General features: G+C 37.5%; 2 protein-coding genes across 5 annotated transcripts; both read right to left on the reverse strand.

The window, feature by feature from the left end:
* On the reverse strand, positions 1,772-5,305 carry LOC18614604 (cation/H(+) antiporter 1). 3 transcript variants are annotated; one of them, XM_018116174.1, is made up of 6 exons: positions 4,927-5,305; positions 4,744-4,823; positions 4,572-4,630; positions 3,837-4,474; positions 2,623-3,536; positions 1,772-2,521 (listed from the first exon to the last, which is right to left on the reverse strand). In XM_018116174.1, exons 1-6 carry the CDS (start codon positions 5,080-5,082, stop codon positions 2,227-2,229), a joined length of 2,142 nt encoding a protein of 713 aa, XP_017971663.1. In that variant the 5' UTR covers positions 5,083-5,305; the 3' UTR covers positions 1,772-2,226. The 3 variants fall into 3 exon arrangements, with proteins under 3 accessions (XP_017971663.1, XP_007052494.2, XP_017971668.1); XM_007052432.2 differs by having other exon boundaries at positions 3,837-4,823; XM_018116179.1 differs by having other exon boundaries at positions 2,399-2,508; positions 3,837-4,823.
* Positions 8,076-13,292, reverse strand: LOC18614605 (protein OBERON 4). Of its 2 annotated transcripts, none has more exons than XM_007052433.2 (3): positions 12,981-13,285; positions 9,870-12,837; positions 8,076-9,068 (listed from the first exon to the last, which is right to left on the reverse strand). In XM_007052433.2, the coding sequence occupies exons 2-3, from the start codon at positions 12,805-12,807 to the stop codon at positions 8,500-8,502; spliced, it is 3,507 nt and encodes a 1,168-aa protein (XP_007052495.2). In that variant the 5' UTR covers positions 12,808-12,837; positions 12,981-13,285; the 3' UTR covers positions 8,076-8,499. The 2 variants fall into 2 exon arrangements, with proteins under 2 accessions (XP_007052495.2, XP_007052496.2); XM_007052434.2 differs by having other exon boundaries at positions 8,500-9,068; positions 9,870-12,854; positions 12,981-13,292.

The raw sequence follows: 14,847 nt of genomic DNA on the forward strand, positions 1-14,847 counted from the left end.
GCTGTTATGCCATCCACATTCTTGTTACGGACAAGTTTTGGACATGTTCTTGCTATGATTGTGGAAGTATCTCTCAAGGAAATGGCTTTCATTAATATCTTTAATGCAATTAGACATTTAAACGCAAATCTGCAAATTTTTTGCTTTTTCTCTGATAGGAAACTGTTGGTGCAACCAGATTTTAGAAAAGTTTAACAGGCTAGGATCCGCTATTTTATCTTCTAGTGAAAATCCCATTAATTTTTATTTATCTGATACTAAGTTCTTATCCAAGATCTGTCAGATTTCGTTCGAGCCATGAAAAGTATTTGGTTTCATCTGCTAAATCCAACTACTCACCATTTCGTTCTGTTAGAAGTTATGACAGAAAAGCTGACTTCCCCTACTTCAGCTTTCACTTTTCGGACACACATGACACACCCAAAGTTCTTAAAGTGTACTGAGATTTAATTTGAACTTGTCTACAGAACCAGAGAATTGAAATTTGAATTTGAACTTGATTATATCAATCTACGATCCCCCTATACATAGCTGGAAACAAGCTAACAGCTTCAGAATAATTGACCAGAAGGATAAACATTGAGAGTTGAAGGAAAAAAAAAATTCCTGAAAAGGTGAAATGTAGAAAAGGGTAGCCTGTCCCCATGGTTTGGAAGATTGTGTGGATCCTAGTGCTGCAGGAGCAGGATTGACATGTGCAATCCCAGTGGTCCAAAAAACATGAACCCCATGTGCAGATGTCGGGAACATTTTCCAGATTCAAGATTTTGATAACCAAAGTATATACTATTCCTGTCTGAATTATCCTTTTTTTTGGCGATTATTTCGAGCGGTTGATGCCCACATTACTCCCAATGGGCAGAAAAAACACATAATATTGTCAAGGGGTCCATTTTTCATGTGACTTTGAGTCCACCTGGGTCACCTCACCTTCTCTGACTGTTCTTTTTGTGCATGAATTGGAAAAAAAAAAAACTTGAAGTTGCAGACAACTCTTATGCAGATAAGCCGTTTATAATAATAAAGAATCTATTATGATTGATGGATTGCTTTCTCAAAAGTAAATCTTGATGATTAGACTCTCTTGTTTCCATAAAGAAAATAACAAGCATACACAGGGCAATCCATCAATCCTTTCCTTGATAATTTTGATTGCCATAGATTTCAAATTTATGGGATGAATTAAAAGTGTTAAGGTTTTTATTTGACTCTTCCAAATACTAGTAATGGGGAATGAATTCAAACAAATTGATTACAGACAGTTTACAGGAATGAGGAGGATGTTGAGGTGCATCTGCATGTGCAAACACGGCCCAGGCGATAGTGACATCTAAAAGAAGAAATAGGATTTTATGGCCCAAAACTTTGACTTGTGGTTCCATCTTTTCCTCCCTCCAGGTCCACATGTGAAACTTCGTGGGTCTCCCCCTTCTCCTTTCAAAAAATTCAATCCCAGCTAACTAATTGAGTAATAGTAACTGGAAATGTTCCATGGTGGTTTGAGGAAGAAAACAGTACATACCTTGAGGTATTTATTATGGTCAATATGAACATGTAGTTTGTCAACTTTCTTTTGATAAGGAAACTCATCAAAACAATCTTCTTATGATTTTGGGTTGAGCATTCTTTTCTCAGGCTTGTTTTATTCCAAGCCCAATACAGGAAATGGTGTTTAAATGTACATGTGAATAGTGCCAGAAAACAGTCTGATTGCCTATTTGTTCACAATTTTGAGATTGAATATCTGAATTATCATGAGTGTGGCCTTGTGGTTGCTCACCAGAATTTCTACAAAGGAGTTTTGGTGCTTGTTCAGTTGGATCTTTAAATGTTCCCTTGTTTCTGTCACAGAAATTTTTAGGCAAAAAACTTGGTAGTAGTGAGTGATATGTGCAGTGCATGTTCATTTTCAGTTACCAAGAAAACAGTCTAGCTCCAGCTTAATCTTTCTACTACTTGCTTCCCAGAATGATTAATGTAGTCGCCTACTACCTGCAGGCAGCCGGCAGGCCCATTTATAAGAAAACAAAAAGTTTTGATCATTCTGATATCTTCAGCAGTGACTTTAAGAATCTTTTCTGGAGGAATTGAACTTTTTTTTTTTTTTTGCAACATATCTAACACTTGTACAATCTGCATTTAAGCTAATTAAACCAGAAACCTTTGGCAGGGCAGCTAACCTAGAAATAACTTTACATGTATGTATATTTCCTAGATTACCAGTAATTAGTCATCAAGGAGGCCTCCGCCTCTCTCTGGCTCTGAGTGCCGATCCCGTTGGATCACCAAGATGGAACCACCAATGTTCATTTCTGAAGAAGCCAAGAGATCCCCAACCAACCCAAGCTCTGGACACTCCTCCCAATCGCTCATACCAGTTGTCAAGGGGCTATTCCCTCTCCCTCCCTTCCCAACTATGAACAATGAATACATGTCCGCAATTTCTCTTAGGGCAGCTACCGTCTCCACCCCATCGCTCACATACTTCTCAACGAAACCAGCTTTACCCTGTGCCACATACCTAGTCAAAAAACTATTTGTGTCATAGCCAATTGCAGAAAGAAAAGGGTGTACAACAAAAGTTAAATCTATGAGTTTTTGATGGGTGGTATATATGTGTACCTGTTATAAAAGGTTTCCACAAAGGCATTGTCTATCTCGTTCTCTGTCCCCACGTTTGATATTGCCATGATGACCTCCTCATCCTTGTGGGATGCATCGTTAATCCATGAACTGTGTCTGCTCGATGTTGGTATGAAGCGGATGACAGTCAAACTAACTTGATTGTGCATCGAAATTCTTTTGCTACATGCTAAAGCCTCACGATCATCAGGGCCACCAAAGAACAATGTTACTATGTTTTGCATAGATGGAGAGCCATGCGGTTGTTGGAACCCAGTTTGTCCTCGGTCAACAAAGATACCTACTGAACATGGGGCATGGCGAATTACCTTCTGGTTTATAGTCCTTATTTCCTCCATGCTGTTCTCCATTATTCCATCGATCCTTTGGTGCTTGTGAAACGGGAGGAATATAATAGACACACGCAAGTCCTCGGCACCATTGCACAGGTCTTCGTTTATGGTTAGAAAGGAGGATACAAGTTTACTTTGGTGGGTCAAAATTTTGGTCTCTACTGTGAAGGAGTCAACAGCATCATTGATCTCTAGCACATCATTTCCACCGTACTCTTCCTCATCGCTGAATTGATCACCATCTTCCAGTTGATGGTACATCAATTTGCTTTTTCTTTTCTTTGGAAGCTCCACCAGATGCACCAGGTATGGCTTGATGGGTGCATTTGGGCTGCCACCTAATGCTGAGATGAGGCTAACATGCCCTGAAACATGGCGTGGGACATATACACAAGCCAACATTCGGAGCTCACTCTCTGGATTAAGTATTTCGAGTGTGGTAGGGTACTGAGCACAAGACTCTTCTCTGTTTAATAAAATGGCAACTCCTGGCCCTATGATCAATGTGTCAAGGACTACTACTGTCAAAAGAAAATTGTGAATATCTGTAGCCCAGACCATCTGCAACAATTAATGACATAAAATCAGCATTGACAAAAGTAAATATAGCTGTGCTTAATGACCAATTTGCGAGCATAAAACTTTCTTCCTCTTGTCAGCAGCAAGCTGTCTACTCGTGTATAACAAAGACTCAATTGCAACTTGAATTCCTAGAATCATTTCTAGATTAAACTTTACTGTAGGGTAAAACATAGCCGCAGATACCAGCCTGCAGTGATATGACTAACAACCTTATTGTTCCCACCTTTATGCATAATAGACGTGTAAATATGCAAATGCATACATCAGAAGATAACTTACTTTGGGTTGCGGGGGTGTGCTAATGAGTATAAGGTCGTAGTTGCCTTTCAAGTTGAGTAAGAAAGCAAGGATCAGAGCCTCATTCCATGGGATCTTTAGGTAATGACAGGCAGCAAAAGTGCCGGCAATTCTAGTTCCAGCGCCCACCAGGATCATGAGGACAGTGAGAGCAATAACCAATTTGTTATTAAGAGTGCTTAGATCAAATTGGAACCCTGTGTAGCCAAAGTACACCGGAAGAATGAAGGTATTTACAGCGTAAGTGAGTTTGTGCAACAATGTCCGAGCTGTTTTGCCCTCTCTAGGGAACATCAGGCCAACCAGGAAACAACAGGTTATAGCTGTGTAGCCAATCCATTCCACAAACAAAGAGAGACATGCAAGAAGAAAGATAATAACGAAAACTTCGCTGTTTGTAACGAATCTGTTATTCCTGTTCCTTCTGTTGAAAAAGTATGACAGATACTTGTTCACAATGATTAGTACCAGAGTGAAAAGAGCAATGAGGATTGCACCTCCAAATTTAGAGAAGGAGGTGAATGCTTTGAGCGTACAAACGACTACCACACAAGACATTTCATTGACCAAGGAAGAATAAATTGCCAATCGTCCTAAATCAGCAGTGTCAGACTTGGTTTCTGCAACCAACCGAAACACGATAGGGGAGGCTGAATTTGCTAAGACTGTCAGGATAAGCAGGTAAAACGAAAATCGCTCGGTAGTGACTCTGAATACCTTGGTGAGCAACCAGAAGAGAGGTCCACCAAAGATGCAGGCCAGGATGGAACCCCCTCCTGCAATGATACTTACAACGCGAAAGTTGCGCTTTAAATAAGGCATATCTGCTTCCAACCCAATCGAGAACATAAAAAGCATTCGACAAATGAATGAGAAAAACTGGTAGTACTTTGCAGAAGAAGCCTGAATGAAGAATTCTTCAACTCTGTCTATACGGGACAAAAACGAGGGACCTACAACAACACCAGCCTGATACAACACAAGACATTTCAACAACATGTATAAATATGCGTAGCTGCCTTTTTTAAGAATTCTTTTTAGATTTTTCCAAGAAAGATTTTGAAAGGCTTACAAGAAGTTGCGCAACAGGTCCTGGTTGTCCAATGGGTTTCAAGAGAAGGTGAAAGATATGAGAAATAACGAGAATGCAGGAAACCTGAAAGCTTGTTGTGATCAAGGGGTTAAATGCGTCCACTGGTCGACACATTAATTGTTCCGTTGCCTCCATTTTTGTATAAAGAATGACAAGATCAAGCAAGTTGAAAACAGCGATTCGTTAAGAGGCAATTGATGAAGGTGAACTGTGATGACTTTCTGCTATCTTCCCCTTCCTCTCCTTGGAAACCTCTGTCTCCCCTGTTGCCTCCCCCTCCCTCTCTCTGTATCCTTCGCTTTTTGATGGTGGACCTTTCTTCCCGGATAGTTGGTCATGTAAAGTCGGAGGGGTATTGACTTTTTGTTTCCTATTTGTAAAATAGAACCCTTCCATGTACTTTTCTAAAATTTAGCCCTGCATCATCAAGCTTCATAAAACACCCATAATTAAAAATAACCTTGACTAATATTTTCCAGGTTTGCATGGCAAAGTACCATGGCCTTGTAACTTGTGACCCACAGCATTCAGCTACCAGAGCTGACCTGGGTCAAGCCTCTTTTTAGGCTTGAAGCACAAGAATTTACTTTCACATTAGGCCGACAGTAAAGAAAGGAAAAACAAGAAATATTTGATGTTGTTTGACACCTTCGGTTGGTACCCTCGTCTGTTTTTCATCGACTAAATTGGTCTTACTTTCACCTAAAAGGAGGTTTAGGTTCCAGAATTTTGGCATGGAAATTCTTCCTAATCTAAGCGTTCTGCTGCTAATTGAAAAATAACTTGTTAAGTAAAAAGTTTTTCAATGTAAAATATTTCACAAATGAATTTAATATTTTTAATAATAACAAAACATTCTTTGTTGTCTAACTTTAATTCAAAGTGTAGAACAAAGTTTATTTCTTTTTAAATTTGATGATTAAAGATAAATCAAAAAATTTTCTCACTTAAAAAATGGGTTAATCGGTTAAAGAGGGAAAGAAGAAAGGACTTTGTTAAAATAGAACATTATTAACTGATTAATCAGTTAAAGTAAAGCTAGGTGCTACATAAAAACAAGATATAAAAGCTTCAATCAGTTAGCTTCAAGCTTAACTGATAAGAAGGTGCTAAAAGTGAAACACAAAAGCTTGTTAATCGATTAAGCAATAAAGTTAATCGATTAAAGCTCAAATTTGAAGTACCTAAAAACGTCAAAATTCAAATTCAAGTGATAGTGATCGTTAAAGGGAACCAAACGAAAAGATTCAAATTTGAAGAGCTCTTAATCAGTTGAAGCATATTTTAATCAGTTAAGAATGAAAAAAAGAGAAGTTTTAATCAGTTAAGAAGAGTATTAATCAATTAAGTGAAGGTTAGTTAAAAACAGTGCATGAAGATGTTTTAAAATATAATGTTTTTAATTAGTTAGAGTTTCTTTAACTGATTAACACAATGAAAAGAACTATCAAACATGGTAAGTCAAAGAAAGCCTAATTGGTTAATGGCTGTCTTTAACCGATTAATAAAACATTGCTTGCCCTTTTGATTTTAAGTACTACAAAATAAAATAACGGCTAGAACAAGGCTAAAACTAATTCTAACAGTCAGTTTTTGTTTTCAACGGTTAAAACTGATTTTTCAAGTATAAAAAGCATATCCAATGGTCAAAATAAAGAAGATAAGCAATCTAAAAAGAGCCGAAAACAGCAAAAGCATTCTCTTTGCAAGTGTATTCCATTACAATTCTTTGTAAACTTATTTGAGCTTGAGTTTGTACATCTTAGATCAGTTTGGTGATCAATTGTAGCCAATCTTCTTCTTATCTCTTGATTGATTAGAATGTGCAAGGCATTCTAATGATAGTTATAAGGGTTTAGAGTTTGGATTAGAAGCTTTTTTTGCAAAAGTCTGATGGAAACTGTTAATTTCACTAGTTTAGTGAAGTCGGGTTAAAAATTTTTAATTGAAAGATTAAAAGAGTGGATGTATGTCAAAGAGATCAAACTATTATAAACATTTGTATTTTGTCGACTTTTCTATCTATCTTTACTTAGTGTCTTTTAACTTTAATAAGTTTTAAGTCTTTCTCTTCTACTTACACAAAAAATTTTCGAAACTCAAGAGTTGATTTTAAAATATTCTTTTAAGTGCTATTCACGCTTCTAACACTACTTCAGAACCAACATTAGATGGATGCATGACCTGTCCACTTGGTAAAAAAATCCTGTTAATTGCCTCATACGTCTTTTGCATCCATATGGGTGTGGACCAATTTTCAACTTGGAAAAAAATCCTGTTAACTGCCTCATACCTCTTTTGCATCCATATGGGTGTGGACCAATTATCTCCTTTATTGCCTTTGCTTTGTACTGAACCTAACGCTTTTCTTGGATAAATTATCTTACTTTAGGTTAGCGAGTGTTTATAAATACCAGTTAAGCAAGCTCGTATTTGATAAGTTTATTTAATGATTAGTGCAAAATAATCATTCATATGATCTCTTGTACAATACAATGCTAGTTTATAATTAAATTAAACTCTTAGTTTAAAAAAATTATTTTATCATTTTTTTATCATAATATTCTAAAAATATCAATATTTATTAATTGTGCAAAACATGTAAAACTTATACTTATGTACGTTCCTCAAATGATAATCATTAAAATATTTTTTATTATAATTATTAGTAAGATTTATTCAATTTATAAATAAAAAATTTAATTATATTAAATGATTTCATTAAAAAATATTTTTAATTTTAATAGTATTAAATAATTTAAATATTAATATTTTTAAATTAAAAAATTTTAAAATAACTATAAATATATTTTTATTTTTTTAATATAATAAAAATGAAATATTAATATTCATTAAATCCATACTTGTAGATTTAGTATGAAAGTTTTGTTTTTTCATAAACATCTTACGTTTCTTAAGATGCAAGATATTTTTCACAAGTAATGATTATTTTTTATTAATTCATAAAATATTTTACATTTAAAATAAATTTTTTATTTTCCATCATCGTAACAAGTATAAGTTTCGAAAACATTTTTTGAAAAGTATTTAATGTCCAAACAAACCGACCCTAACATCTGGTACAATCATATTACTAGGAAACTTAAAAAGACTGCAGAGCTAACGACTCAAGAAATCGGTTCATCATGCCATTAGAAGGAATCATGAGTGCTTTGGGATTTACAATACTCATAAAGACCTATGGCTTTGCTCCGCTTATCCTCCAAGCAACACAAGCAGGCTAAGATGATATTCAACCAATGTACCTTCAGGCAGGAAAAACCGTGATCTATAAACCTATCTCACAGATAGCATCGGTGAAATGGATGTTCAAGTCATGAGAAGAGTTGCATCCCTGTACATATTCTGGTTAGCATGGGAGGAGGTACAGAATCTAGATTGCAAGACACCTACTGATTAATAATAAAAAAAACTACAGAAGCCTTGAATCATATAATGTATACACATTATAGAACAACAAATTTCTGCACTACGATCAAATAAACCTGAGACAACAGTTCTACACAAAAGTGAAGAACGCGTCAATTAGCATCACATGGCAAGGTTTCGTCTTGTGGCTTCCATTTTCAACAAAAGATCTTTAATATCGGCTTCCATTCTTGTCTTCATACCATTGTATTCCCTATAAGCTCTGTCTAGAGCTTGGAATTCGTCAAACTTTTGTTTCCGCATTTCTTCCGCCTCAACCAAGCGTAACTTTGTGATTCTACTCATATACTCTTCTTCAATCTTTTCATTCTTCGCCATTGCAATTCGTTTCAGGCCTTCAGCTTCTCTTCTTGCATCATCAGCACGTGTTTGGTACATTTTGGCCTCTTCCTGTTTGATTCTTACGAAGCTCTCCAGCTCAGGCAAAAATGATTGCTTTTGTGCACTCCTCTGCAACTCTGACTCCAAGCGGTGTTTGTCAGGCCGCTCAGTTCGTTCAACATGGAAACTAGGAAGTAGGCTAGATGAACTTTCCAGTTGAGGAGCTTTATCTGAATAAACAGATTTGAGCCATGTAGCATCCTGACTAGGCCCAGCTATCCCATTGATTCCTTTACCTTGTTCCTTTCCGGACAAAACAGTAGTGTTACTAGGCTTGGAAGAATCACTGTCTGCAATCAGAACAGAAGATTTGAGTGGATTGTTCAAATGGCGTTTAATATCGTAATAGTTGAATTCCAGTGCAGTAATCAGAGCGATTTACGACTACAACAATATGGTTCATATCTTTTCTAGATGGATGTTGCTAATGAGTGCTCAAGGGCACTTGTTAAGGTGCAATATATTATAATTTCCTTCCATTAAATTTATTAGTTGACAGTCAGAATGTGCCATTTACACAAACAAAACAAAAGATCATAACAAATAAAATATACCATGAATACAGTTAAAAAATAATATTAATAACTGATCAGTTAATTGGAACCACCATGATTTTGTTGGGCCATTGCAAAAGAACAAAAAATTAACACATCAAATGGAGATTTCATATGTCTCCCCCGCACCATACACAATACAAAGCAAATGGGAATGCAAAATGGTGTCATTAGGTAAGAGGTTCTCAACTGTGCATATCATACACAATATAAAGCACAATTTTGTAGAAACAAGTTCTTACAAGAATGAGGGTTGAGCTTTCCATAAACCACTAAAATCTGGAATAGCATATAGCAAAACTATATATGCAATGAAAAAATTCAAATCAATCCCATACGTTCAGGAAAAGTTTATACAAATTCTAAAGGGAACAAAACTACACCTAGTAAGCATTGTATATGAGGGCGAAAGAGCAAACACATAACTAATTTGAAAATTAATGGTAACATTTTTAACTTAATTAGCTTTTTAACCAAGTTAATAATTATCCTAAGAAGAAATAACATAATTCCTCATTGGGGGGAAAAAACACTTACCAGTCAGGAAACCCATCATCTGACTATAAACCTCAAAAAGGTCAGACTTTTTGGCCAATCTAACAATCATTTGATTTGCAATTTCATGCAGCCGTTTCCCTCTCACATCTTTGCTGCCAGAGAAGACCCTCTTGACATATTCAAGTTCTTTGGAAAAAGTTTCAAGCGTCCATTCCTTTGCAAAATTCTGAAAAACCTCCTTTACAAAGCCAAACATCTCAGAAGGATGATCACAGGCAACACAATGAAACTGCATCTCAGCTGCACCATGTCCATTCCTAATATAAGATTCCCTTAATCCACAATCCGCATGGCACCAGTGAAGACACACATCACAACCAACCCAACTACAAGTATTAGATGCCATGTCAAACTTTGAACACACAAGACACATACAAGCACTGCAAAAACCATTCTTCTTTGAGCAAACCTTGCAATCACATTCATCCACAGGCACAGAACTCCGACACATAAGATTTCTGCATCTTAAGTTCAGAAAGATCTCAGCCAAATCAGAAGATGAAATGCTGTTGTCCACCTGAAGATACTCAGGCAGACCAGTTTTCAACGCAACCAAGATCTCCAATTGAGCCCGATGCGATTTTAGCAGTGTTTCCAGTGTTAAATCAGACCGGCTTCGTAGGGCTTCCTGAGATGCACGAAGTTGTCCATGCTTTTCTGCATTTAACATAATCTCGCGAATGCTCTCTTTTAGACATGCTATTGATTGTCCAGTCATTTCATGAAACTTCCTAGCCATGACATACATAGGCTCAGAAACCATCTTGCTTATTACTGTCTCAACAAAATCGGCTCCACCTATCAGAAGTTGTTCTTGCTCTTTCTGGCTACTGCTCCTATATAAACCATGCTTCTCCCTCATGGCTCGCTTCTTCTCAAAGCTATAATTTGAACCGATTTCATGAGATCCAACACTCTGTGAAGGAGACCTGACATCATTCTGTTTATGAAAACTTAACTGCCTCTCAAGTCCATTGGGCATCTTTGAGCTTCCTTCTAAAGAGTGAATATTTTGTGCTTGGACAGCTGGACTATTTGCAATGCCCTGTAATGCTTGAGATTGACTGAAAGAGACATTTCCATTCATCAAAATTCTCTGAAACATGGGAACATCTTTATGCCTTGACTCATTCTGAGACTGCCATGCTCCTTGAGAAACTTGATCAACTCCCTGAAATATGGGGCGACTGTGAACAGATTGTTCATAGTTATCCATGGAATTCTGAGTCAAAGAACAACTTGGATTATGGTAAAATGACTGAGAACCGGAAAAAGACATGGATGCAGTAAACCCATCAGAGTTGGTACGAAATGTATTGGTCAAGGACTGTACACTCCTACCATGGCTAGGGGAGCCAGGAACTGCATCTGTATCTCGAGCACCAATAGGCAACAGCACATTTGGTAAACTAAGAGAAAGATCAAGTGACTCCAATGCCAGTTTCTCATCTTTTGGCTTATCAAGACCTGATTGCTCTGCCTTTTCCACTCTCCTAACAGGAGAGCAAGAGAACAACTCAAAACCCCTGGTACTAGGCCCTTCCATATCAACTTCCACATTTTTCGATTCCCTTTCAATCCATACACTATTTTCTGCAGAATCAGTAACATTTGTGGATTCAACAGCAACACCTTTCCCTTTATCCTTGACATTCTGACTCAAACCTATCTCTACCACATCCATATTCACGTTGTGATCACCATTTTCCACTGCAACTTCCTTATTAGACTCTGCTGCCTCACATTCCTCAACCTGCACCTCAAGATCGATCCCTTTATCGTCCTTAGAGTTCTCTTCCAAACAGGATGACTTCTGCACAACTGCATCTTTACTACTATTTTCCTCACATTCACCACCAACCTTCACACCTTCCTCCTTTCGAACTTCATCACCACCCACATCATCCATCTTATTCCCACTACCACTACTTCCACCATTCATACTCTTTCCACAATCCTGCAACTCATCATCTTCCTTCCCTTCATCTTTCTTTTCATTCCCCATCTCCTTATTGCCCTCCTCTACAACCTCCACAGTTGAATTCATCTCACCTGGCTCATTCTCCACTTCTCTATGACTACACTCTTTCCCCTCTTTTTCGACCCCACCTTCAGTAGCCAATTCAGGCTCAGTCTCAGCTTGAGGCTCAGGATCAAACTCACCTTCCTCCATTTCACTACTAGTCTCACTCTCAACCGGTGTTTCCTCACTCTTCTTAGGTTCTCCACCACCACCGCCACCAACACTCTTAGACTGCTCACTACCTGAATCCCTTGACAATGTTGGCGACCTTGACTTAGACTTAGACTTGGAGCTCCTCCTCCTCAAATCCTCTCTCTCCCTTGTTTCCCCAACCAACCTCCCTGGCCCCAAAGAATCCCTCGACCACGTTGGTGACTTCACATCCCTAACCTCCCTCAGTTGCACCTTACTCCCTCTATTCTCATCAATTCCGAACCTGCGCCACGAGCTCCCGCTCCCACTTTCACGCCGAGTGCGATCCCTTTCTGATCGGAATCCCTTCGGAAAATCCCTGCGAGGCCCGCAGAAGCTCTCCGACCTATGTTGGCTGCTACTATTACTACCACTCTCTCTGTACCGATCAAACCCTACTTTTCGCCTATCAAAGCTCTCAAAATCGTGCTCTGATCGCTTCCGGACCAGCCTCTCCCTTTCCTTCTCCCTGCCGCTATCCTCATCAGCCACGGATCGGTCTCGATCATACCGTGACAAAGAAGATGAGATCAAATTGCTTTTGGTGCGGGCGTTGCTTTCGGAGGCTGTGGATGGTTTATAATAGAAACCGCTGCTACTGCTGCTTCGATGAGACGATGATCGATTCTGATTCTGATTCGATTCTTTACTTGCATTTTTTTCATAAGAGTCGAGATCGTCGCTCGATCTCAATCGCTTCATTTTTTGGTATATCAAAGCACTAATCTTTTCCTGAAAGAAATAAAAAACTAATAACAGCAATATGAGATACAGAGGATTGAAACCCTAATTTTGTGCCCAAAAAAAGCTACGTTTTTTTGGAAAGACAAACTAATTAATAACAAAGAAAGCTTCGAGCCTTCGACCCCGAATACCTGGAGATTTGCCCAAAATTCATGTCGACTTTACATCTACGGCAGAGAAGCTCCCAATATTCGCTCGGAGCCTTCGTTCCAGTTCCGGAAAGAAACTCTTAAGCCAACAAAAGGAAAGAAAATGAAAATGAAGCCTCAAAATGCGTCAAAATTTGCCCAAAATTCAATTCAAATTTACGGAATGAACCAAAAAGCAAGGAGCAAAGGTTTTCAAAGAAGCCCTAATTTTTGAGTTTCTGGATAGATAGAGAGAGAAGCTTCTAAATTTTGTAAAGAGAAAAAAGCAGCAGCAGCTGCATCAGCATCAGAGGAATTTCAACTTTGTGTCCAAATATGAAAATGAATTTACAGATGCACCCCCAGTATGTACAAGGTAAAGAGAGAAGATAAGAACGTGGAAATTTTGGATTTAGGTGGGGGCAGAATGGGAACGTGAATTTTTTTTTGAAGAGAGGAGTTTTATCTCAGTCAACGCAGTTTAACTACTGGAGAGGGGGAGAGTTTGGATACGCAAAGTGCAAGTGGTGCTTGCCTGCCCTATGTTTTTTTAACTTGGGTTTGGATCTTCTGCAGGCAAGAGTAGTCAAACTTCTTTTCAACAGCCCAATCACTCCTCTCCATCTCACTATTTTTCACAACATTTTCAATGCCAATAAAATAAAATTTTCTCTTTTTTCCTTCTAATGTGGACCAGTTTATTATTATTTTTTAAAGTCTCCAAACCATATAGGTTAGCCTTTTATCAAATTTTGAGTAAGGAATGCTAATAGTTGCATTAGGAGAATTGTTAAGGTGTTGCTTTTGGAAGGTAAACCATACTCTTCATAGAAAGAGAAAAAGATAGGTAAAATCTTAATAAGTGATTTAGGGCATTTAACTAGTATTATTAGTGGTCCATTACTAGTAAAGGTTGGTAAGAACTCATTATTTATAGAAATTTTCTTCAAAAATGTTGGTGTCCACTTATTTGATTTGATAAATTTTATTAATTAAATATATCATCAAAAATCATCAAAAATATTTTATTAAAAATCTGTCAGTAATGAATAGTATTTCTTGGAGAAATCTTTTCTACTGAAAATGGTATGTTAAAATGCTATTTTTAAACCATAGTTTCTTTTTGGTATAAAAATATTATTCATTTAATATAATCATTTATGTTAATCTTAATGTTACCATAGTGATTGTTATTGTTATATTAATTTAAGATATTCTTTTGAAAGCAAACCTCAATACAATGTTTTAATAGAATTTGTAGATGTATTAGTGCCTTAAAATATTCAAAAGAAAACCATCCCCTTTAACAATCAACCTTAATGTCTTTTGACCAAAAAATGTAAGAGGACTATTTTATCCTCAATGCTACAGGTGGCTCGTTATGATTGGTTCCAGTGCTGTCACTGACTACTTTCAATGGGAGTTACCTGAAAGCTTTTTTAAATAAGATTTAGCTATTGGCCATTAATCGCAGCTGAGTCTGCACAGTCTGCAGCTTTTGTCTTCCAAAGTTCTGGCACTTGTTGGTGTACACAAAAGCTGATACTCGCCGAGTTTACAGACACGTGTCAGACTTTTGACTAATCTGGACACGTGCTCGAGAATCATGGCGAGTTTCTCTTCCATTTACTTCTTTGATCAATTTGCTGTTCCACGTAGGAAAGAGAAATCGGTTTGACTCATGCTGAAACTTTTGACGTCATTAAATTTACTTGTTGACTCTTATTAAAGGATGGCTAACAGCCGTCAGATCCAAGTGGCCCCCTCACGAAGTTAGATGAGATATTAAAACAGAAGTGCACGTGTAAGTTGTGATGGTACAGGTGAGACCCACGGTCAAAAGACTTGGGCCAGGAGATTAAGAAGAAAT

The sequence above is a fragment of the Theobroma cacao genome, chromosome 1 (genome assembly GCF_000208745.1).
Source record: "Theobroma cacao cultivar B97-61/B2 chromosome 1, Criollo_cocoa_genome_V2, whole genome shotgun sequence".
Taxonomy (NCBI): Eukaryota; Viridiplantae; Streptophyta; class Magnoliopsida; order Malvales; family Malvaceae; genus Theobroma; species Theobroma cacao.